The sequence below is a fragment of the Lytechinus variegatus genome, chromosome 18, assembly GCF_018143015.1.
Source record: "Lytechinus variegatus isolate NC3 chromosome 18, Lvar_3.0, whole genome shotgun sequence".
NCBI lineage: Eukaryota > Metazoa > Echinodermata > Echinoidea > Temnopleuroida > Toxopneustidae > Lytechinus > Lytechinus variegatus.
The window spans coordinates 5,577,585-5,602,699 of NC_054757.1; the positions used below are offsets into that span (position 1 = coordinate 5,577,585).

General features: G+C 38.7%; 2 protein-coding genes and 2 non-coding genes across 5 annotated transcripts in view; 1 reads left to right on the forward strand and 3 right to left on the reverse strand.

The window, feature by feature from the left end:
- LOC121432263 (rho GTPase-activating protein 24-like) overlaps window positions 1-4,025 on the forward strand; it is a 41,562-nt gene extending 37,537 nt beyond the window's left edge. Inside the window, exon 6 of the mRNA XM_041630124.1 lies at window positions 2,825-4,025. Within this exon, the coding sequence (XP_041486058.1) occupies window positions 2,825-2,911 (87 nt within the window). The 3' untranslated portion in view covers window positions 2,912-4,025. The remainder of the gene's footprint in view (window positions 1-2,824) is intronic.
- A 9,807-nt stretch (window positions 4,026-13,832) lies between these two features.
- TRNAL-CAA lies at window positions 13,833-13,905 on the reverse strand. The gene has a single exon. It is a non-coding gene; the product is annotated as a tRNA-Leu (tRNA).
- A 996-nt stretch (window positions 13,906-14,901) lies between these two features.
- TRNAL-UAA lies at window positions 14,902-14,975 on the reverse strand. Its single transcript has one exon. It is a non-coding gene; the product is annotated as a tRNA-Leu (tRNA).
- A 4,373-nt stretch (window positions 14,976-19,348) lies between these two features.
- Window positions 19,349-25,115, reverse strand: part of LOC121431807 (stress-activated protein kinase JNK-like) — a 64,214-nt gene continuing 58,447 nt past the window's right edge. For both annotated transcript variants that reach the window (XM_041629521.1, XM_041629522.1), the window contains one exon: window positions 19,349-23,279. In XM_041629521.1, coding sequence (XP_041485455.1) covers window positions 23,116-23,279 — 164 coding nt within the window. In that variant the 3' untranslated portion in view covers window positions 19,349-23,115. The remainder of the gene's footprint in view (window positions 23,280-25,115) is intronic.

The following is a 25,115-nucleotide window of genomic DNA, read 5'->3' on the forward strand; positions in this document are numbered from 1 at the left end:
GAGAGGGTGGGGGTACAAAAATAACCAATAGTCGAGTCCGGTGAGATCCAAGATTATGAAGGCGGGAGGGGGGGGGTTGCATATTGAAAAAATACAAGCAAAAAGAAAATGGGGCAAGGCCCGTTCGAACCCCACATTCTCCTTCTCACCGCTGTGCAAAATGTCTGATGCGTGTCTGCATGGTACCATATTGTCCCAAGTCAAAATAAAAACATTTTGGCAAGGTGACTATCAATGACCCTGGGGATGTTTCACAAAGATTTAAGTATGACTTAGAGTCGCACTTAAATGCCTAGTTACGTGCGGTATAAAAAGCATGACCACATTGGTCAGATCATACCAATGACAATACTTTGTAAATATTTAAAATGCAAAAGAAGATTACATTGTAAAATTTTAGTGAAAGTGGCTCCAATACCCGAATAAGGGTGACATGGGTCAATAATTAATTGTCATTGTCACTATCATGTCCGCGTCTGCATTTAAGCGCGACTCTAAGTAAAAGCCATGCTTAAATCTTTGTGAGACACCCCCATAACGCACTTTTATGGAGTGTTACGTAAACGGAAGGTGATTTATCACCGACGGGGGAACTCCCAGCGCACGATGTGCATTTATCATTAGTATTATGTATCATAAATCAAACAGAAAAAAAATCTCACTCTGATTCAATCGAAACATAGAAGGGATTGCGTGATACGATGCTCTCACCTCTTTCCTTTGGTGCAGCCGTAGATGTGGAGTCATACTTTTCTTCTTTTGGTATATCTTTCTTATGCTCTGATGCGGCTGGCTTGGCATAAATGAGGTGTAATCCCTTGTTTATTAATATTCACTTCTCGATGTGTTAAAGGTCGAACCCATTGTTGATGAACAGGAAAACTTTTACCAAATTGTACTCGGTTCGTGTATTTGGGAGACAGGAGACAATTCCCACGGTTGGCACTTTTAAGGGAAGCAACATAACAAAAAAAAGAAGATGTAAGGATAAAGAAAGGTGCACAGCAAAAACTGTAGTGTTAACCGGTGTACATAGAGGACCACACCAGTTATTTTACACCGGTGTTAAATTTGTGGTGTTAGTTTTACACCTATAGGTGTTATTACGACACTTATGGTTGTGACATTTACACTCTTTGGTGTTATGTTCAATCTCTAGGGTGTTATGTTAACACCTCAGGGTCATACCGATGTTTTTACCTGACTGCTAAGAAAGCACGAATGCCTGTGAGCAAGCAACCAGGGGACCAACAGCTTAACGTCCTCTCCGAGGGACCTGGTAATGAGGATAAATGCCTTACTAAAGGGCACTATAGCGCGGCACTTGGGAATCGAACCCGGGTCACCGGAATCCCAAACCACTGAAACTCTACCGACTGAGCTATCGCGCCTCCCCAGGGTGTGGTCCTCTATTAACACCAATTGGTGTCAGTTTTAACACCACAGTTTTTACAGTGTGCTCTGTCAAGAGGATTATGCGTCCAACTCCTCCAAATTGAAGGTGGATTTAGTATATCTTCTTGAAAAAAATTCTAGAATGTATACTTCCAGCCTTCAATAACAATTTTTATAAAAGGAGACGATTGTTAATTTTCAGGGCATTTTTATACGGTTCATGCGAAAACTGCTTTTACGGACTGAATTTGAATTTAATTCCCTCTGCATTATAATGACTAGAGCCCGATTAAGAAAGCAATATTCTTTACTAGAAAGTCTGAATAATTCTAAATGCATTTGGATCTCGCCTGCTCTTGGGGTTGCTTTTTATTTTAGAGGGTGTTTGGGGTCGTTTTTATTATCATTATTAATTTCGAGATCGTTCCCCATACCAGTCAAATTCATCCTTCAACTTCATCCCAGAAAGGAGGACCTCGCACTGAGTCACGAGACACCAGTTTAACAAACCCTCCGATAAAAAGGGGCCAGAAGATTTTGCGAAATGACACATTTTATAAGGTGTCGCCCCCACAATGCATTGTCCCATCAAATCTATTCCACGAGGCCTTATTCGGTTCGATGCCAAAGACAGTCAGTGGGTCACGGTTGAAACGAAAGCAACATAAGACTTTTCGAGCACTTACCGGAGACATAGTTTTGAAACCGAACATTATGAATTGTGGGGCACAAAATATAGATAACTGATGATATTGATAATTAAATTGAGAGGAATGGAACTTAAAATTAGATGCAATTAGGATAGGACAAGGTTGCTGCCAAGAAAGTGGAAAGAAAGGCGTGAATTAGACTGTAACAGTGCGAGTATATATCCTCGAGATGTCTATATTCACATTTTTCTTCTTCTAAACATCGACGATAAACATTTTTTCTATATACACTTAATGCAAAACAAAAGACAGGCAATTGCGAGGAAGGTTGTATAGAAATGTATCAACCGTCGCGCTCGCCAGACTTCTTAAAAGCATTTCAAAAATGAGAGTACATAGTTATATTGGATCATCTTTAAGAATAATACAATATGGTTTGTTTTACAAAACATGACATTTTGACTTAACATAATTTTATAGGTAATGAAATAAATGATAAATTTATTTTTTCCCACTTTGTTTATATTTATTACATGGTATCATATGGTAGATTTTATTCTTAAACTCGCGAAGCGCGAGCAAAATTTATATTCATATGATATAGTGGCATAAAAATGTTTAATCGTGATTGATTTCTTACATATTCATGCAACTTCAAATTCAATTTCGAAAGTCGGTTAATGTCATATGAATAAAAGGCTCTACAGAGATGCAAAATACATGTGTGAATATCAAACTCTCATTTTGTTTTTTTATATATATGTTTGTATTTTCTGTAGGAATCTGCACGTCTGAACGCAGAAGAGGAAAACCAGCAGCTTCACATCGAGTTGGAGTATCTACGACGGTGTCTCTCAAATAGATAGCCTCATCCTAGCTAAGCAATGCCCCAGTCACATCAACGGAACTTTGTCCAAACCGACCGATGGCCTGTCATAGGAATTAACGTTATACATTTGGCCAATGTGCAGATGTGAGTGAGGCATTGGCATAGGATTTTGGAGTTGAGATACACCGCACCGTGATTGTCATTGCAAGTGGACGTCAGGATTCTCAACGTATGAGAATAAGGATCTCCGATATTAAATATTTAAGAAAATAGTGGATGGTTTACTTTTATCATACCATGATTATGTAATCTCTCTCATTTCCCCACTGGGTAATAATTGGGGGACCTAGAAAAAGTTATATTGACCCCCACTCCACCAAAATTGCAACTACACAAAATGAAAACAAACTAGTCATGTTTGGGTAGGTCCTACGTTTCTATTCGGAATTGACACAGTAGAAGAACGTAGTAAAACGTTAGAACAAACCACTAACACCAAAATTTTCTCGAGATCCGATATTGTCGAGAACTGTATTTTGCGCCAGCCTAATCTTGTAATCACAAATCTGATTCGCTCGTAGGCTGAAGGTACTGATTCTTGTGACAAGAAATAATTGAAGTTCCACTCTTTCGGCTGATGCCAGTTTATGGTGTCTCCATTTCGAAAAAGAAGGTGGAAATTCTCTTTTAAAAGAGGTCTAATATGGGGATTCTTTGTTTGGAGCCCGGGAAGGAAAGGGGATGAAGGAAAGAGATGAGACGAGATAATGACTTAAGCGGTAAAATTTTGGCAAGTACTTTGCTTTGAGGCCTCCATTACAACTTAAACCACTTAAAAAGAAATGCGGCGGAGTTTGCAAAGTGAGTCACTGATTTTAATAGGTTAAACCATGTGTTTCTTTTTGATCTTAATATAAATAATATGCATCGGAGGGTGGAATGGTGATGAACAAATTCCCAGACCTTGGTGAGGTCTATCTTGTCAGTGTGAATGATGGTTACCTGTTCTGACGTGGTATTCCCCTATCTAGAAAGTGACAAAGACAGTACTGATCGGCTGTAATGTGCGAGAAGGGGCATCATAATGGGTACCTAACTTTTTTAAAGAAAAAAATACGTGAGAGACATAATAATAATACTAATGATAATAATGATAATAATAATAATGATAGGCATTTATATTGCGCGATCTATCTAGATATAATCTATTCCGAGGCGCGTTGTTATTATTATTGTTATTATTATTACCCCGGCTTTAGCTCGAGCTGCCTTTCAGCGCTCAGTGCATTCAAGGAATTGATCCTGCCTGGTACCCATTCACCCCACCTAGGTTGAGTGCAGCACAATATGGATGAATTTAATGCTGAAGGAAATTACGCCATGGCTGGGATTCGAACCCACGACCCTCTGTTTCAAAGTCAGAAGACTTACCCACTGGCCTGAGGCTCAGTCATAGGCATCAGTATAAGGTACAATCATATCAACGAAATCGTCTACAGATCGATCAAAGCTAATACGTTATTACCAATGACTTACTGTTGGTCTGATTGTAGTCGGTTTCGTGGATTTGACTGTGTTACAAGGGGCCACACGGGAGTAATTCATCTGCGCGCAAAGCATGCCGGACAGGCGTAAGTAAAGATCACATGACTTTATTGATTAAAATAATTCATTAAAAATATATCAAATGCTTGTATATCAAAAGGAAAACGATAGAGATAATGCTATGTTCATACTCTTTAATAATTAGGGCGTTTGGGGAGGCTAGACTGCATTTTTGTATTTCATTTTGATTATTATTACCCTCAATGCAGTTCTGGTTTTTCTGGCAATGAACTGGCCGAAATTATGGTTAGTCTTATTTCAGGCCATTTAACTTTTGATTGAGCTGGGCAAGTACCTGATTAACATACCAAATCTTAATGTACTGTTATTTGTGACTAATGTCAGTGAATTAAAGCAAAATCTATCGAGGGATTGATTTTAATGATTTTTGATGAGCTATGATATAACACGTGAGTGAATGGGGGTCTGTAATACTCATGTGTGCCCTACAAGGGTGCACCGAATAGCCCTGAGAAGCGGCCGGGGGTGCTGTAGCAACCCCACGATTTTAACTGGGGGTGCTGCGTGTGTTATTTTCACCCAATGGCAGAAGTGTAACCAAAACGAACAACATTTTGTACGAATACCCTTTTTTTGCTTGCTTGCTTGCTTGCTTGTCAAATTTCTCGGGACCTTTTTTTTCAATCCCCCAGTAAAAAAATTGTTCCCAGGGCCCTGGGGCACCGTGACGGGAGCCAAAAATTTTGTCGAAAAAAATAATGTGATGATCTTTGAAAGTGGGAATCTTAGACTGTGTCCATCCTATTTTCAACAGAGTTGGATGATTTACTGTCAGCAAACTAATTCCTTAGATATACATATAATTAATATTTGCATTTAAAACCAAAGCTCCATGAGTTGAAGCTCTCGTTTTTAAGTAAGTATCTATTATACCATTAATTATTTTGGGAAACATTGAAGGCGATGACATGCATTTTTCCATTTTTTTTTCATGAGTGTCGTTAGCGCCTTTCTGTCAGGTGGGGATTACGCATCTACTTGGAAATATGAAGGAAGGGGGATTAGTGCTAATATTAGGGTACATGGGGGGTTCTTGGTAGGGGGAAGGAAAGGATAAGATGGGGTAGGATAAAGGGGATGAAGCTCCGAGGACGTGATGCTTTAACATAACTGTCATTTTCGCTCTCAATGTTGGATCTTCATGTCTCGTTTTAGCTTATCCATTTTATCGCTTGTCAGGTGAGTCATGCAGGAATGTGTTGGAGTACACCTTTGGAGGTTGCTTCGATCTTGATACGTACTAGGGGCGGAATCTTTGAGGAGGTGGGGCTCAAAAGCATATTTTTTTCTTGAATTGGTTGATCGTATCAGCTACACAAACTCACTTTAGATTACTTTGAATGTCACCTTACATCTTATATCCAAGGACAGATACACTGTAAAAACTGTGGTGTTAAAACTGACACCAATTGGTGTTAATAGAGGACCGCACCCTGAGGTGTTAAAATTACACCCTAGAGATTGAACATAACACCAAAGAGTGTAATGTAACAACCAAAGGTGTTGTAATAACACCTATATGTGTAAAACTAACACCACCAATTTAACACCGGTATAAAATAATTGGTGTTGTCCTCTATGTACACCGGTTAACACCACAGTTTTTGCTGTGTACAGGAGAATGGTTTTAAAAATTGGAGGACCAAAGAATGTGTGTTAGGTGGAAGGGGTAATCCAAGAAAGTGGGTAGGGCTAAAAAAAATGGGAATTCTTTTGAAAACTTTTTTATCAAAGCAGTACCACATACACTGACACACTCTTTGTTATTTCCCGCTAGATCAGCAACTGTCAGTGTCGATCTTTGTTTCAGGGGTCGATTTAAAGGAAATCTACAAATGGGGCCAGGGGTCGGGTCTTTTCAGATATTGGTGACACCTTGGGCCTGTTGCATAAAACTTTTTACCTGAGAAAACTCTTGTAAAAACTAAAACCAAGGTTGGTCTGATTTCTGCCGTTGACTTTAACACAGGGCAAAAAACTCTGGTAAAAACAACCTGAGTTTTCTCGGGTAAAAAGTTTTATGCAACGGGCCCCTTGTATTTTGTTTTAACAACAAATGCACCTAGTTACCAAGAATGCATAGAGTACTTCCATTAATTTGAATACAGGATAAAACGAGCATTGTCGATGAAGAGAATAGGTGCCGGGGATGTTGCCGGGGATCGAACCCCGAAATTTGCCATGTATAGACAGGCGCCTTAAACCACTCGGCCTCAGCACCTCCTTACACAAAACGCCACGAAGTGATTTTAACTGTACGATGGTATTTAGTGATTTGGTGAATAGAATTGAGTGGAAGGACACTGAGCTCAAACAATGTATAGGGGGTCTTTAAAAGTTCGGAACCCGATACGGTCCCCACCCCTCACTTTGACCCATCTCTCCCATTTATCTACAACTATGTAACTGTAATAATAATAATATAGGATATTTATATTTCGCACATATCCATCTTGTTAGGTGCTCAAGGCGCTCCTATATTACCCGGCTAAGCTAGGCGTTCATAGCGCACACAGCTTCTTAAGGAATTACTTCCTACCGGTACCCATTTTTACCTCACCTGGGTCGAGTGCAGCACATCGTGGGTCAGTTTCTTGCTGAAGGAAATTACGCCATGGCTGGGATTCGAATCCACGACCCTCTGTTTCAAAGTCCGAAGACTAATCCCCTGGGCCACAGTGCTCCACAGTAAACGATTAAAGTTATGAATATGGCATTTATGCAAGAAGAGTGGATGCAGGAGGGCGTTTGTATCACCATGGAGCTAACAGAGATAGCTCTATGGTATCACAGTAGCCCCTTCACCGACTACGTCCCGATCACTCCACAATTGATTAACGAAAATGTATGACATTTATTGTCATAATGTAAATACGTATATGTAAAAGAATGGAAAGAAAGTTGTTTCGTTATGATATGATTGATATTTATTAAATCTATTTAATGACAGCTGCAAAGTGTATTGTGAGTGAGCGAAATATTAGAAAATTAATAATTAGGCTTATCACGAATGATGAACATCGAAAAAATTATGTTCTTTTTGTGCATTGAACTTGAAATGTATGGCGTGTGTTGGTGTCGCAAACTATTGTATTGATATAGGAACTTTTGTAGTTATTCTTGAAAAACCTTTAGGACATAGGCCTGATTTGTGATCTGTAATTATGTATATAAGCATGGTCTATACTGCCAATATATTGGTAAATATTGATATTTGTGATATATGTAAATATGAGTAAAGTTTTTCTTGACATTAGAATGAAATCATGATTTCCATTTATTATATTTTCAGCAAATACCATTATATATGTAAAAAAAAATTGTACATATTACGAATTTTGTAAAATTTTATTGTATTTCCTGTGTATTAAAAATATAGTCCGAACCATACTGGTGTGTGTTCAATGAATAAAATATGTAAATGAAGCAATTGAGAATCCTATTTTTAACAAGAGTGATTTGATTCAAATCGATGAGTATATATATGGTGAGATGCTCCTGCAGCAACTGATGATGATGGCAGGAGTGGTGGTGGTGGTGGTGGTGGTAATGATGGTGATGATGATGATGATAATGATGGTGATGATGGTGATGATGATGATGATGATGATGATGATGATGGTGGTGATGATGATGATGATGATGATGATGATGGTGATGATAATGATCATGATGATGATGATGATGATGATGATGATGATGATGATGATGATGATGATGATGATGATGATGATGATGATGATGATGATGATGATGCATAAAGGGTCGTTAAACAATGTCGCCTGGGTTTAACCGGCTATATAGACGATTAATAGCCCTTCACTCACCTCCGTGCATGAATGAACATTTCGCACGGTGCGCCCGCAATACCCCCAAAATTACCCCCGATGATCGACTAGTGTCAAGGTTAACCAGAGAGAGTTCTGTGTCTGGAGAGTTAAGGTCAAGTCAAGTACGTGTTCAGCCGCAACAAACAGGACCTCTAGACCTTCGCTGGACCACGTACTACCGAGGGATATTATACACCTTGGAGCTCAGGGGCATTAATTCAGTAAGTGCCTCAATCACACTTAATTAATACATTAATGGCGCTGCGAGCAGGGTTCGAACACTTAATTAATACATTAATGATGATGATAATGATAATGATGATGATAATGATGATGATGATGGTGATGATAATGACAATGATGATGATGATGATGATGATGATGATGATGATGACAATGATGATGATGATGATGATGATGATGATGATGATGATGATGATGATGATGATGATGATAATGATGATGATGATGATGATGATGATGGTGATGATGATGATGATAATGGTGATGACGATGGTAAAGAGGATGAGTATGGCAATGATAATATGTGATTACCACAAGAATACCATGTCCACGTGTTCATCTAAACTCTTTAGTTAATTACATATGAAAGGAATAAATGAATCCCTATTTAGAATAACAAGTTAGAAGATGGCCTGTAAATGATCTCTAGTTGCAGTCGCAAGTAATTATTGATTTAAAAAATTATTGAAATGCAATGCGAGTAAAGCCATTTTCTGCAAAACAAAATATAACATATTACTCATGTAAAAATACTCGGCGGTTCTGTATATTTACCTAACAAGTGTTTCTCCAAAAGGGAAATAAATTAGACCGAAAAGATAATTACATCAATTAAAGTGCTTTCCTAACTTATTATGTGAAATGCCAATCAAAATTAAAGAGAGACCCAGGCGACTCACATTGGTGAGGAATTCTACAAAGATCCTCTCTGAACAAAACCGGTTTTCCAAGACATGCAGTGGGCAGGGGACGGGGGTGACCACCCCGGTAATTTTCAAGTAGTGGAAAAAAAAGAAAGAGAAAGGGAAAGGAAATAAGAAAGAAAAGGTGGAAAGGCGGGAGTATTCAAATGCTAATGAATACCGTATTTTTTATATCCATGATCCATCATCACGAAGGCTCACTCACTTTCTTGTCAATCGATTTCATTGAGGCGAAGGCAGGTTAGCGTTCATTTCAGGGAATACTTGCCAAGGGTATCGTTATTTCCAATACTTGTTAAGGGTAGGGTTTTACACGCCAATACCTGTGAAGGGGTGCATTTTCAGAATATGGAAAATACTTGTTTAAAGTGCTTTTCGAGACCCCATGGTCGCGCATGGTATCCACTCGTCAATAGAAGTGCTCCCCCCCCCCAGGGTGGATAGTGGGTACTTCAAAATTCTTAAAGAATATACATGCACAGCGCAGTCCTATTAAAGGCCTGGTCACCGCCCGAGCGTTGTTGGAGCGGTCGTGGAGCGGAGAGAAAAAATCATCACCGCTCGCTACTGTTCACCATTTTCGATTTCGATTGTTTGTTTTGTTTTTTTCGATTTTTGTTTTCGACTTTATCCCCAATTTTGTGAGCGAAATTCGACCCTCTCTCCCTACCGCTCCACGACCGCTCCAACAACGCTCGGGCGGTGTGACCAGGCCTTAACAGTTTCGAAACTCAGCATAGACAGAAGACATCGAGGATAGCCCGCATCCTACAAAAGTTTGCATGACCAATGTTGTGACTCAATTCTTCTTTTCCCTGTTATTTCCTGTCCTTTCCATCGACGTAGTCTGTTACGTAAAAAGAATAGCATTGTTAACTCAAGTCAGTAGGCTTTTCCGAAATTCGGGACTTCATTCTGACTCACAAAATATGGAAATAAATAGGCTATTCCAGACATGCCAGACGGGCTTGTATGTATCAGCTTGGTCGTGAAGAGTCTACTGCGGTCGGTTGCAGGGAGAGTTGCGTTTAATTACGACTTTAAAGAATCAAACGTTAGTGCTTTATACGTCATTCCGATTGGTAGAAAATGAAGTTATGTTTGATTTAGTTGCCTTTGATCGCACTTCTTTCAGAAACGAGCCCCTGTGGTTTGTGCGTCCGAGTTCTTTAAAGTGCGTAGGAGTTGATCCAGGGGAGTCTGCGAAGCCAGGCAATCGTCTGGAATTAAAAGAAGGGAGAGGAGAGAAGAAGTAAAGGATGTGGAATGGATGGATAAAAGACGGAGAATGGAAAGAAAGACGCAAGAGGAGAAAGGGGAAGATAATAAAAGGTGGAGGGTGACAGAGGGAAGAAGGGATGAAGAAAGGAATGGATAGATGGAGCAATGGAGAACTATTATGATGCTAAGAGACAGACATTTTTCTTTTTAATACGGAGGAGGAAGAATGGAGTAAGGAATCATAAAATTGATCTTAAAATATTAAATGATGTTTGCAGACAGGTTCGAAATCTGTCATGTCTTAATCATTTTAGCCACATTAACTATGCAAATGTTGGTCAACATTTTTACTTCAGAGTATTTTTGCCACCATCGTGATCCGGATTATCTTAAATAGATTAGAAATGGCTATTTAAAAACCAACAAACATAAGGGAATCTCCAGGCTCACACATTGGCACTTCATAGTCATGCCGCTCTTTTATTCCGCTGATCAATACATGAATGATGTGATGATGTTTGTCATTTTCCATTTCCTTGAGAGATGAAAATTATTACTTCTGTCTTTAACATGTTTAATTTCCACATGGCTTCTGGGCATATACAAAGGATACTGAGTCATTTCATAACGTCACTGTCGAAAATAATCTTTTCTGTACCAAAAAGTTTTGAGCTAGACAAGAGTTAGGTTTGTCTGTCTCTCCCCTACCCCCTTTTATCACCCCCACCCCCCCCCCCCCCCCCTTCTCTCTCTCTCTCTATCTCTCTCAGGAGAAGAGAAATAACAAGGGAAAATGGGGAAGAGATCGGAGAGAAAGGGGAAAACAAAGATGAAGAAAGAAATTAGAAAAATGAATAAAGAGGAAGAAAATGATGAAGAAAGGGGGAGGGAGAGAGGGAACGGGGGGGGACTCGAGGGAAGATGGAGGACACTAAGAAATAAAGGTTCAAAATTGAACCCCGAAAGGTTGATGCAAATTCAGCACCCTATGTGTTCAAAAATTGAACCCTGCGGTTGGGGTTCATTTTTGCAACCTGCGGGTTCAAAACTGCACCCTAAATCTTAAATTGAACCCGTAGGGGCGCAGTTTTGAACCCGCATGGTGCAAAAATGAACCCCAAATCAGGGTTTCAATTTTTGAACCCATAGGGTGCTGATTTTGCATCAACCTTTCGGGGTTCGATTTTGAACCGTTATTTCTGGAGTGCTTAATCATTCCCAGGGGCTACCAACATGACTAATGAAGAATGTCTTTAAAATAAAATGCAATTGTTCTTTTGAAGGTGCTGCTCTGTTTCAAGGCATCACTCTAAACAATTTTCCACCTACATGTACGCCTGCTTACCTCCCTCAACATGCTCAAGGGCTCTTGATGCTCTTGGGGGGGGGGAGGGGGGTGACCGGGGAGGTGACACGACATTTGCTCCTACGACAACTGCTCCGGGCTTTATTTGGTCTAAGATATAGGGGATTGGGGGTCAGGATTGCAATAGTGTTTTATGTTGGGTTTAGTGTTGAATCCAGGGTTGAAGTTGGTCATTCTATTTATGTGTGGAATTTGCAGTCGAGCAATTGTCGCCAGAGAGCAAAGGACATGAAACCTTCGGGGACTTCCCTTCAACTTGTTCAATCGCTGGCGTATCCATGCAAGGACGCACGGGGGTAACTCATTCTTTGATGTTTTTCTCTCTAAAATTTAACGATATTGAAAGTAAAATACTAATTCCACTCTTCACCACTGGATTTGGGAAATCTCCAAATCTAATGGTAAAACCAGACACCAGACATGCAGAAGTGAGTGTGATTAGGTGAGCGGGGAGGGGGGGGGGACTCACCCAACTCCTGCCTTTCCCCTCTCGTGGGGGCGGGTGGAAAGATCAGGTCCCTAGATGTAAATATTGCAACCAAAATATTTGTTCAACTGTTTCTGGCACTATTTGACCTCAGAAATAACATACTAAAAATTTACGAAAATACGCATATTCATTTTTTAAAATGGCGTCCGAGATGGCCGCCATTCACTTAAAAATTGGCATCCACTCATTATTCACCCTTGACATCCTATTCAGGTGCACATTCCATGGTGTAGGGGGTAAACAGATTTCTTGATACAGATAAGGGTAAATAATTATAAGCACTCTAGTGTACCTGGAAAATCTAAGATGGCTGCCAAGTAGAATAAAAATCCCCAATCATCTATTACTTACTTTCGTATAGCTTTAATTTGGTTTCTTATATTCAGCGGATTTGACAGGTCAAGTAGTACATAAGGACAAGTTTCAAGATCGGTCAGTGGTCCGATATATCTAAAAATCCAAGATGGATGGAAACTAGCTCGGATTTATTGACATAGTGATGGTATAGTAAACCACCGTCTGTCCTTCTAACTTGTTTCAATATATTACTTCACCCTTTAAACCATAGTTTAGATACCAAAATCATATTCACCAGGTGGATATTGAACAAAATAATGTACATTTGTAATTAACAGCAGCAAGTTTAGAATCCATTCTTGGAACCCATCTTCGATTTTTGGACATACCGTCGGGACCACTGACTACCCTTTAACTTGTCCCTATGTACTACTTGACAGTAAAAAACATTGAAGAGAAACCAAATTAAACCACTAAAGTGAGTACTAGATGAATTTTGCATGTTTAGGACGCGGCGCAGACAATTGGAAATTCCAGCGACCCTCGAGTGCTTATGTTAACCAAAATTAGGATGTCTAGGTTGGAAAACGAGAAAGTTATGTCCATTTTCAGTGAATGGCGGCCATCTTGGACGCCATCTTGAATATGACCAGGGTTCGATTCCCAAGTGGTGCGCTAGTGTCCGTTGGTAAGGCATTTATCCTCATTACCAGGTCACTCTGAGAGGACCTTAAGCCGTCGGTCCCCTGGTTGCTTGCTCACAGGCATTCATGCTTTCTTAGCAGTCAGGTAAAAAAAAAACTCGGTATAATGGTATAATAGTATAACTATTTTCCCGGATGCGGATTTTTTTAGTACGTTTAATCCAAGTGGTATTATGTTACAATTTGTTTGGATTGGGGTATGTTTGGTTGTATAATAATCCGACTAAAAGACCCGTATGATACCCCCCCCCCTTCTATATGTTATGATGAGTGACTTTCTTCTTGGGTAACGATGGATTAGGAATAGTGACCCTTTTGTGGTATTACGAATAGTGGTAGTTATGAAACTTATAACGACTAGAGGAAGGTATCGACCGTGTGCAGGAGCGCGTGTATCTGCCAAGAAAATAATTTAAGGTGACAGCAACAAAATACCCCACCCACCCACATCGTGTCGTATTACTCGAAAAATCCAAGTGGAGGCATCGGGGATCGAACCCGGGACCTTCCGATCTTGAGTCGACTGCTCTGCCTACTGAGCTATACCCCCAAATTCATTCTATGAGTGATTCAGAAGAGTTATGTCCATATATTCAGTTATAATTCTTAAAGGGGATTTTTTTTTTAATTGGCTCGATATCAGTTGCACGCATACCAAGTGAATTAATTATTTATTGGCATTTTATAAGGTTATTACAGGGTTTTTTTCTCGATTGAGACAACCGAGATCATTTAAACATCATTCGGATATCAAGCGACCTTAAACTAGCTAAACAATACCTTATAGTAGTTTTTTAACTTTCATTACCATTTTCCAATGTCTTTTTGGAATTTCATTTTGTGAAAAACCCTTCTGTATATGCGACTCTTTTTTTTTTGGGGGGGGGGGTTACAAGGTACACCCTCTCCTATACCCCATTAGTTTACATCTTATTTCCATAGGCCTTCTATACCATTTATTCAAAAGCTTTATCCTTAATCGACAATGATCTAAGTTATCTTACTTCATTTTGACTTCGTGTACCATAATAACCCCATGATCGCTCCAAATGTTCCTCCAAATTGGGTATTTGTGTAAAAGCATGTACGCAAACACGAATTAACCCAAGTTTAGTGGAAAAAAAAGGTTGTTTTCGTGAGTTGTATACATGAAATTATTTAAAGATGTGGGGTGCTGAAAATATACTTTTAACATCGCTACCACCTCTGATGTAAATTTACAGTAACAATAGAATTTAATTAAACTAATAATATTTGTGAGATTGTTCATTATTTCATCATTTTGCAGGCGTTACACAGTAAAAAAAAATAACACGTTGTTTAAGCCTGTCACTCTAACAAGTTTGTTTAAACTTTTTTTGTAATTGTTTAAACTTTTGGAACAAGTTGTTTAAAAAGTTTAAACAGTTGTTTTAAACGTTTAAGCAGTTGTTTTAAAAAAAATGAACAAAAGTTGTTATAGAGTGACGGGCTTAAACAACGTGCTTAAAATTTTAAACAGCGTTTTTTACAGTGTATATCTTTGAGATAAAAAAAAATCCTGTATTGGAGGTATTGGGATTCGAAACCCAAGACCTTCCGATTTTAAGTCGAACGCTCTACCAACTGAGCTATACCCCCTCAATACAATTTTTTAATGAAAATTTCTATACATAATATTCGGTGTGGGGTCGATGCATGGGCATCATAAAGAACATTTCGCAATATCCTCTGTTTCTATGGGAACACGATAGAAAGTTAGTAACAATTTTCAACTTCCGGTGGGAAAGTTTCGAGAATTGTTAGAATGTTGGTAGGTAGGGGGATTACCCGGGGGGCCACTTCCATTCACGAGTGGATACCATGCGCGACCATGGGGTCTCGAAAAGCACCCTAAACACGTAATTTCCATATTCTGAAAATGCACCCCTTAACAAGTATTGGCGTGTGAAACCCTACCCTTAACAAGTATTGGAAACAAAACGATACTCTTGGCAAATATTCCCTGAAATGAACCCCTAAACAAGTACAGGAATGTTTTATTGTTACGGGTCCTTCGGTCGTCGGCTTCACCTTATTTGGTTTAGTACGACCCCACCTTCTACACCTCGCGCAAATCGGACTCTAAACACGAAGTGTTGGGGCAAAAAGGACATCCTTTATAAAACATTTTAATTTTGTTTTATCATCCCGACAATTTCGACCCTAAACACGTAATTTTCCTAGTGAAATAGATACCCTTTTTTCATTATTTTTGTGTTTTTGACACCCTTATCACGTTACGTACGTAACGTGCCCTATCGTGAAAAAGACATCCTTTTTACGTGTTTTTTTTTTGGTCGCGCATGGCATCCACTCGTCAACGGAAGTGGCCCCCCGGGGGGTATTATAATATGAAATGAAATGAAGTGGAGCGTTGTGGCCCAGTGGATGAGAAATTTATCCACATTGTGCTGCACTCAACCCAGGTGAGGTGAATGCCCGGGGGGGGGGGGGCACTTGCCCAAAAAAGTGGTAGGGGTGTGCCGCGGGCGAGACAAAAAACGGGGGCCCCGGAGCGGGCTTATTGTAAAAAGGAGGTTCCTCGGAACGGGCTTCGGAACTACAATTTTGTGAAAACGGGGGTCCTTGGAACGGATCGCCAGCAAGTGAGTACGTGTGTATGCACCCCTATGAAACGGGCAAGCGTGCATGATGCAGCTAGCGCGGCCCATAGAGTTAAAAGTTTATATAACTCCAAAATCGCAGCAGATCAATGCGACCGGAACGGCGTAACGAAAAATATGCGAAGCTTTGGAACGGATTTCTGTCTTACTTTTTTCTCGATAAGAAGAAAATTGTATGCCTTGGAGCGGCTTTCTTTGTTCTTTTTCTCAATAAGACAAAAATGCTATGCCTTGGAACGGAAATTGAGTGTAAAAATGGGGGTCCCCTCCGCGGCACATACCCACTATGCATTATATACTAAGTGCCCCCCGGGGGTGAATGGGTACCCGGCTGGATTAATTCCTTGAATGTATGAGCGCTGAAAGGCAGCTCGAGTTAAAGCCGGGGTAATAATAATAACAACGCGCCCCGGAATAGAATATTTCTAGATAGGTGGCGCTATGAAAGTGCCTATCATTATTATTATTATTATATAAAATTTGGTTTGTAGAAGTGATAAAAGAAAATAAAAAGATTAACTGAGTATGACAAGCGACCCCTTCTTAAATTATGAATAATGACCCTTTCTGTCCATTATATTAGCAATCATCTCATTCAATTATGAATAGTGAACCTTTTATTGAACCTCATTAATATTGAACCTTTTCTCATATTATAAACAGAGACACTTAAGGTTATTGACCCCTTTCCCTTATTGATTATCGGCGACCTTATTCTTGGATTATGAATAGTAACCTTCAGAATAGTCATTATGCCGAACAGATGGACCGGGTATGACATAGTCTGCTGGGCAAACCCTTCACGCGAGTTAAGGGTCTGAATGCGCAGCCTACTCTTGCCTTGTGTACTGAAGGCTCTCTCGCTCAGGCAAGTTGTATATTTGCTAGTCTTTGCGTGGAGGCACACTTGTTGATCAAAGTTTCAATCAGGGTCTGTGCCTGCAGACTAGGCATGACATGGATGGGGAATGGAGAGTATGGGTGTGGGGAGGGGAGTTGTCCAAGAAAACTATTTTTGGTGCCCCTCTTACTCTACCAATTTTCAACACCCCCTCCCCCTTACTGTCTGGCAACCACTCTTTGAAAAAGATGGAGGCATTGGGATCGAACCCAAGACCTTCTGATCATAAGTAGGATGTCTACTGAGCCATACACCCAAATTTATCATACGAATGTTTCTAGATAATAAAATTCATAGATAATGTTACAAGATCCGAAGGGGATTTTTTTTTCTTTACCGAAGTTATTTTGAGGCACGCATGCGCAGTAAAATATTATAGCTGAACCCCGGAGCTGATCATTCATTCAATCATACATCCCAGGGGCCACGTTTTTATACACGGTTTTTGAAAAAAAAGTGGGGAGGCTGAAGCCCCCCCCCCCCCACTTCCGCGGCCCCTGCATCATTAGCGTACCTACGGGGGGAGCAGTCTGCCCCCCCTGACAAGCCACAACCCATGGAAAGGACGTATCCCTGCCCCCCCCTGACGAACTTGAAAGACCTTTTCTTTTTTGCCCCCTGACGAGTTTGAAGACCTTTATTGCCCCCCCCCCCTGGCGAGCTCAAAGGCCTTTTTCTTTCTTTTTTTCTTGCTTGTCAATTTTTCTTCTGGTACGAAATCCTTTATTTCTGATTGAAGACCTTTTTTTTTCTTTCTTTCTTATTGGCTTGTCAAAATTTTTGGCGGACGGTGGAAAATCCTAGGTACGCCACTGCCCTGCATCCATCCACTCATTTAACCAGACACTCACCGACACACCCTCATACATCTACACAATCCACTCAATAATTATTCGAATAAATGCCGATTAGCTCACTCATCCACCAACTCATACTAACTTGGCCACTCAATCAACTTTTCATACTTTAGTAATCGTAACAAATACATGTACAATCAAATGCCCGAGCCCTGTTACATACATGTAAACGATACAATAAATTGTCATTGTAAGGTCAAGTCCACCCCAGAAAAGTGTTGGTTTGAATCGATAGAGAAAAATCAATCAAGCATAACAATAAAGACTTCATCAAAATCGGATGTAAAATATGAAAGTTATGACATTTTAAAGTTTCGCTTATTTTTCACAAAACGGTTTTGTACAACTCGGTGATATGCTAATGAAAGAGTCGATGATATGCTAATGAAAGAGTCGACGATGTCCCTTACTCACTATTTCTTTTGTTTTTTATTGTTTGAAATACACAATATTTCAATTTTTACATCTGACAATAAGGACCAACTTGACTTAACCATAAACTTTTAAGATAATGGTAATTCGACAGGTTGAAGGAGGAATAAAAATTTTGTTTCACATGACAATGAGGAGAAAATTAGAAGTTTTCACATTTCATATTATTAAGTACAAAAGAAATAGTAAGTGGGAGACGTCATCAGTCTGCTCATTTGCACACCGACCAGGATGTGCATATAACTGCTTTGTGAAATTAAGCGAAATTTCAAAATGTCATAACTTTTTTATTTTACGTCCGATTTTGATGAAACTTTCAGAGTAAAAAATAAGCGAAACTTTAAAATGTCTTAACTTTCTTATTTTACATCCGATTTTGAAGAAATTGTCAGTGTTATGCTTGCTAGATTTTTCTCTATTGATTCAAATCAACTTTTTACTGGGGTGGACTTGTCCTTTAACTATATCCATAAACTTATAAAGTTATGATGGCAATTCAACAATTGCCAAACATGGCCATAGTTCATCAACCCTAAATGGCCTTCGACCTTGGTCATGTGACCTGAAACTCGCACAGGATTTTCAGTCATACATAATTATTCTTATGTCCAAATCTTAAGAACTAGATCCATAAACTTATGATGGAAATTCAACCAATGCCCCTGGCATGCCCATTCATTCACCCTAAATGACCTTTAACCTCAGTCATGTGACCAGAAACTTGGGCAGGATGTTCAGTAATACTTCATTACCCTTATGTGAAGGTTTCATGAGCTAGGTCCATATACTTTCTAAGTTATGATGTCAAAAACTTAACCTTAGGTTAAGATTTCAATATTGATTCCCCCAACATGGTCCAAGTTCATTGACCCTAAATGACCTTTGACCTTGGTCATGTGACCTAAACCAAAGCAGAATATTCAGTAATATTTTATTACCCTTATATCCAAGTTTAATGAACTAAGTCCATATACTTTCTAAGTTATGATGTCATTTCAAAAACTTAACCTGATTTGATGTAGACGCCGCCGCCGTCGGAAAAGTGGCACATATAGTCTCACTCTGCTGTGCAGGCGAGACAAAAATGAATAAGTATACACTCATGCTCATATCTTATTTAGGTATGAAGTATTAAAAAGTGCAAAGTGAGCTTGTTAGTTCTTGTAACTGAATTTTTATTTGAACAGTATGAGGGACACCACGTAAACAGTATTTCACATACGACCAATAAATTATGGAGAAAAAATCTGGTTTCTTTTTACATGATTAAAGACTTAACTTTTACAAGGAAAATAAAACCTTGGAAAATAACAACAAAATGTAGAGGAAACATATATTGAGCAATAAAGAATGTTATAAAGTCATAGATCTTTGAAAGAAAGAGAAAAAACAAAGAGTTAAGTTAGAAGGAAATAGACAGAATAAAAGAATGAGAGAGAGAGTATTAAAGATATCAAATTAAGTACAATTGAATAAAATGGTTGGAGATGGAGCAAGAATATGTCTAAAAAAAATGGTGTCTCAGAAAATATAAAATGTGTGCATCAATCAATAAACTCCACTTTCACGGATCCATGGAATTCTATTCATAAATCTAAATAAATGTTAATGTTTTAACGGCATTATGACATCCAAAGAAGCAAATATTCTTGCTTCATCTCCAAATGCAAACAAGAAAAAGGCATCTATTTTTTTCAAAATTTCAAAACAAGAAATAAAAATAAATTGAGGCTTTCATTCAAACAATGGAGCGCCTCTCTGCATTTCATTTTTTTTCACATTCACAAAAAACAGTTTGATTTTTTTTTCTTCAATTTTCTGTAGGTTGAAATATTCACAATTTTACCACTATCATCATCATAATAATCATCATACTTTCATTAATTTTTCTATGTACTGAGATTCCTAAAATCTTAACACTCTATAGAAATTATACAGAATACGTAGATATGGAGCAACACACCTCTTATATTTTTTGTTAATTTTTCTTCCTTTTCAAACCTCAAAGCAAATTTCTTGCCAAATATGTGAGGCAAAAATCTGTTTATACATACACAAAACCTATTCACACTTGAGATAAATTTGTACAGAATATTCATAGATAATTTTTTTTTCTTTCACGTTTCCATTAGGAAATCTGTATATGAATTTAAAAAGCTAAACTCAAGGGGATAATCTCAGAAGTTTGTTCCATCTTTTATTTGAAACCATGCTGCCAAGATTTTCTCGAACAAGAGTTACACACACACAATCCAGGCATTGACTCGTTAAAATGATAAACTTTGGAAGAGAATGAACGAGGCGAAGAGAAGTTGATATTTGAATGATCAATCATATTGAGAAGCTGCTGCCATAGTTTTAAATTCTGATTTTTATCCAAAAAAAAACAAATTCACTTTGAATTAGCAAACTTTGGAATATTAAGAGCATTGCAATGACAACAAAACATGGCTTGAACTTAAAGAACACATAGTGCCTGCCAAAAAATTTATAATGAAAGGCAAACAAGAATGATATATGTTTTGCAGTGATAAGTTTTTGCACTACCATTATTAAGTTTCCTTTTTTTTTTAAACAAATTGTTGACATTTTTTTTAAGAATGCATAAGGTAGTAGAATAAATAAAAGCAAGTGTGATATCATGACAGAATTACCAAATAAATCTTTGGAAAAAACTAAACAATTTTCTTAGGTTGTAATATCGTAATGCAAAGAAGCATTTGGGGCATTTTGTCTCCCAGATTAAGTGCACAAACGACAAGTGAATAAATTATTTTTTGCTGTATGCTTATCAAGGCACCACATCGATAACTCAAAATTGAGGTACAAAGATGTCTTGTTTACATATCGCTAAACAGACGTTTTTCAAGCAGTGTCATAGCAGGCTTGAGTGGCTACTAACCTGGAATGCTATGGGGAAAGGGGTTGTTCACATGAAACTTGGCAGCAGGGAAACAAGGAAAAGTGCGAACAGTTTCATGACATCACGCAGAATGAAAGGACATTCACATAAAACAGATATATATATTTATATATATACAACCTAGACAAAAATTTTTAGTACAAATGTATTTCCCCTTTGATGGTTGCATCGTGCGAATGCACAACCCGAACGCAAGCACTCGGAGAGAATCTAAAATGCTTGGCCCTATTCCTACAAGCCAGCTGTAGCCAAACCATGCATGAGGAATATTTTGAGAAAAAATCGTCATGGCAATAGAGGGTATTTTGACCATTTCTGGATGATGAAATTTCATTTTGCTTTTGCACTATTGGAAATTATCCATTTATCCAATCTGTATTTTGAAATCTTGACTTATTTGAACTGAATTTCTTGACAAATACATGTATAATATCTTTCATCATCCGATTTCGCCAACAGCTTCATTACAAAAATCGAAATTGTCATAATTTAAGACATTCAACTCCATAGTGCATTCAATGCACTACACAGGAACAATTTTCAGACATAAACACTATAAAAAAAAAAGGGGGGGCACAACTGGACATATTATAAACAAGTACAGCATGATTTCTACCAGCTTGCTTCGCTCTTTCCATGACAACAGTAATGCATAACTTAAAATTATAGAGCAATACAGAACCTGTTACGCTGACACACTTTGCAACAACAAGCCCCTTGGCAATATTTTTTTCTCTCCATCCGGCAGTTTAGCAGTTTTGACTCACTATCGAAGACTTTATGCACACAGAGCTCCTGACTCGTTTTCTCTATCAACAATATGTACAAAGCTTTCTAGTTATTTTTATTCTTATAAGATAATAATAGTTATTACTTCTCTTGTATACATACAACTTTAGAACAGCAATTTTTATAACAAGGGAGGGATATACATCTCTCCCAATTTCTTCGTTTTTCATTAGTACATGATTTTGTAAACATAGATGCTACTCTTGCAAAAGTAGCAATGGATCCAAACGACTTTGTAGCAATGAAAATAAGAAAAAAACATAAAGGTGTTAAGGACATCGTGGAGACCATGCTGTTGTACCTTAAAGTGACTAACTTTACCTACGACCTTCTGCCACCAACCAACCCCTCATGTTGTTGTATTCAAGGCACCTCAGATTCTTTCAGTGCTAAGTTAATAAATTTCAGTCAACTCATTCATGGCAGACAATGAAATATATCCTGTATTTATCCCAATGTGAGATATTACATTGTGCTACTAAATAAAAGACAACAACCCTGCTTGTTTACATTCTAATAAGTGAAGATTTAAACTCTAGCTCAACTCACAGCAGTAACAGCAAGTTTATGCCTCTTCGTAAGCAAAGAGAGGAACCTACAACAATAAGGACTAGATGCATAACATAAGGTTTTGATTAACCAACTCAGAAGAATGGATATAATCCATAATTTGTGTGACACATGATTGAAATTTCTAAATATCAAAGAGACCAAATGAAAGATTTGGCAAGTGTCATTAGCCTTCGGTAAGGCCAAGCTCATGCTTCTGTCTGTGAATAGTGAACTTTAAAAGCGCTCAAACTAAGTATCTGTTATGTATCCTGATATTACAGGCACCACTTGTCACACGACTTAACCTGCGTTTGATCTGGAACATTCTCTTTTTTTTATGAATGACTGGGTACAACTAGTGATATTATCAAAAGAAGTGCAAAGAGCAACCTTAGAAACACACACATCTGATAATTCCATAATAGGCTGGCATTATCAAGATTGCAATATATCCACCAAGAATTACAGGTATGCTACAACTGAGGAGAAGGCAGGAATATTTGAGAATCAAAACGAAGTAATCAACGATCTGTGATCGCACAGCTGTGCTCCCACAGAGAGACAGCCAACGCAACGACAGACGGTTTGTGAGAGTAACAACATGAAGGGGTTGCGGCAATGGCTTCGGTCCCAGGTCAAAGGTTAGTGAGGTCATTCCTGGCTACCTCTTTGAGACGGCTCCTGTCGCTGCTGTTGCTGCTGCGGCAGCCATGGGGGCGGGCCCTGCTGCCGATGCAGCTCCTTGAAGCTCCTCCCCCTGCTCGCAGTGGGCGTGGCCTTTGAGGTAGCCTCTACTACTTGATGAATTCCTGCCTTGTCTGTGATCTGTGAAGAGAATGGAAGAGATGCGAAAAAAGTGAAACAATCATAAAAAGAACAGAGAAGACAGACGGAATCAAAGTGAGCCACAGTTCATTAAATTCCCTAACTAAATCACCAGTACAAGTACAACACATTTTCCCTGTTCATATGAGCTGCTGTAGCACACAGTCTGTGGTCAAAATAATGATTAAGACTTTTAAAGTCAGTTTCTAGATTTGGTGAAAGTGACTTTTTTGAAGGGGGACATGGCAAATTTTGCCTATCGTAATTTCTAAAAACCATGCATTCCCCACACAAAATAGGCACTAAAGCAAAGCAGGGGAGTGTTTCACAAAGATTTAAGTATGACTTAGAGTCGCACTTAAATACCGAGTTGTGTACGGTATGAAAGGCTTGACCGCACTGGTCAGATCGTGTCATAAGGACGCGCACAAATGCGTATCTATCAATAAGATCGCGCGTTGCATATCATGTACGCATAAGCATTTAAGTGCAACTTAAGTCATACTTAAATCTTTGTGAAACATCCCCCTGATCTAATATGAGTTTAGCAAACTGTCACATCTTCCAGGGGATTCACACGTTGATTATGCTCAAGTGTTATGACAACTTGATTGAAAGTGTACTTCTAAATTGCTTTCAAAGCCAGGTTGGCTTGGTCTGCTGAATGTTCCCGGGGGGGGGGTGCACTTACATTGATGAGTGGACACCATGCGCAAAACACACGTAAAAAGGATATTTTTTTCAAGAACGTAATAAGGGTGTCAAAAACACTAAAATAATGAAAAAAGGGCATCTACTTTTCGCTAAAAAAGCTACGTGTTTAGGGTCAAATTTGCAAGGATATAAAAAAATAAAGACTAAAATGTTTTATTAAGGATGTACTTTTTGCCCCAACAGTCAACAATACGTGTTTAGAGTACGATTTTTTTGCGAGGTGTAGGAGGTGGGGCCGTTCTACACCCAATGATGCAGCTAAAGGTAAAACAGACAACAGACGTCCGTGACATAATCAAAATATCGCTGTACTTGTTTAGGGGTTCAATTCAGGGAATATTTCCCAAGATCATCGTTTTGTTTTCAATACTTGTTAAAGGTAGGGTTACACATGCCAATACTTGTTAAGGGGTGCATTTTCAGAATATGGAAAATATGTGTTTAGGGTGCTTCTTGAGACCCCATGGTCGCGTATGGTATCCACTCATCAATGGAAGTGGCCCGGCCCCCGTGTGAATATTATATTCGTTACCTTTTCAATTTCACGCACACAGGAAAAAATTAGGTGCGTGTAACTGTAGTACAGTAATTTATGCTGCAGCAGATAGGCGATGCATAATCTATTGATTTTTAAAAGTAATTCTGCAACAATTTTTTGATTTAAGGGAATAACAGAAAATACAGTGTGTTAACTTTGGCTCCCTCTTCCCTTCACTTGCAAAATGATGCTACATGTGCCTACTTTGTGACATCTGTATCAGCTCCTTTCAACAAACTGTCACAGTTTATAACCAACGGCAAAACAAGGGCAAACGTGGAATGTTAAAGGCTTGCTGGGGAAGCTTCATCATACAATTTATGGCTTTCAACCCAGTAAATAATAACACATTGATCGATCTGATATAAAGTAAAAAAAATTTACAAGGTTGAAAGCCATTAATTATAAATATTTACACTATAATGAAACCTCCCCAGAAAGCCTTTAACAACATTCCACTTCATTGACCATGGTGGATGAATATAAGAATGCAAGTCAGTTTAAAAACCAACGTAATTGAGGGCTTTGTTCTTTTTTTCATTGCCATGGACCAGAGATGGCCTGGTGGTAGTGTTGCTGATCAG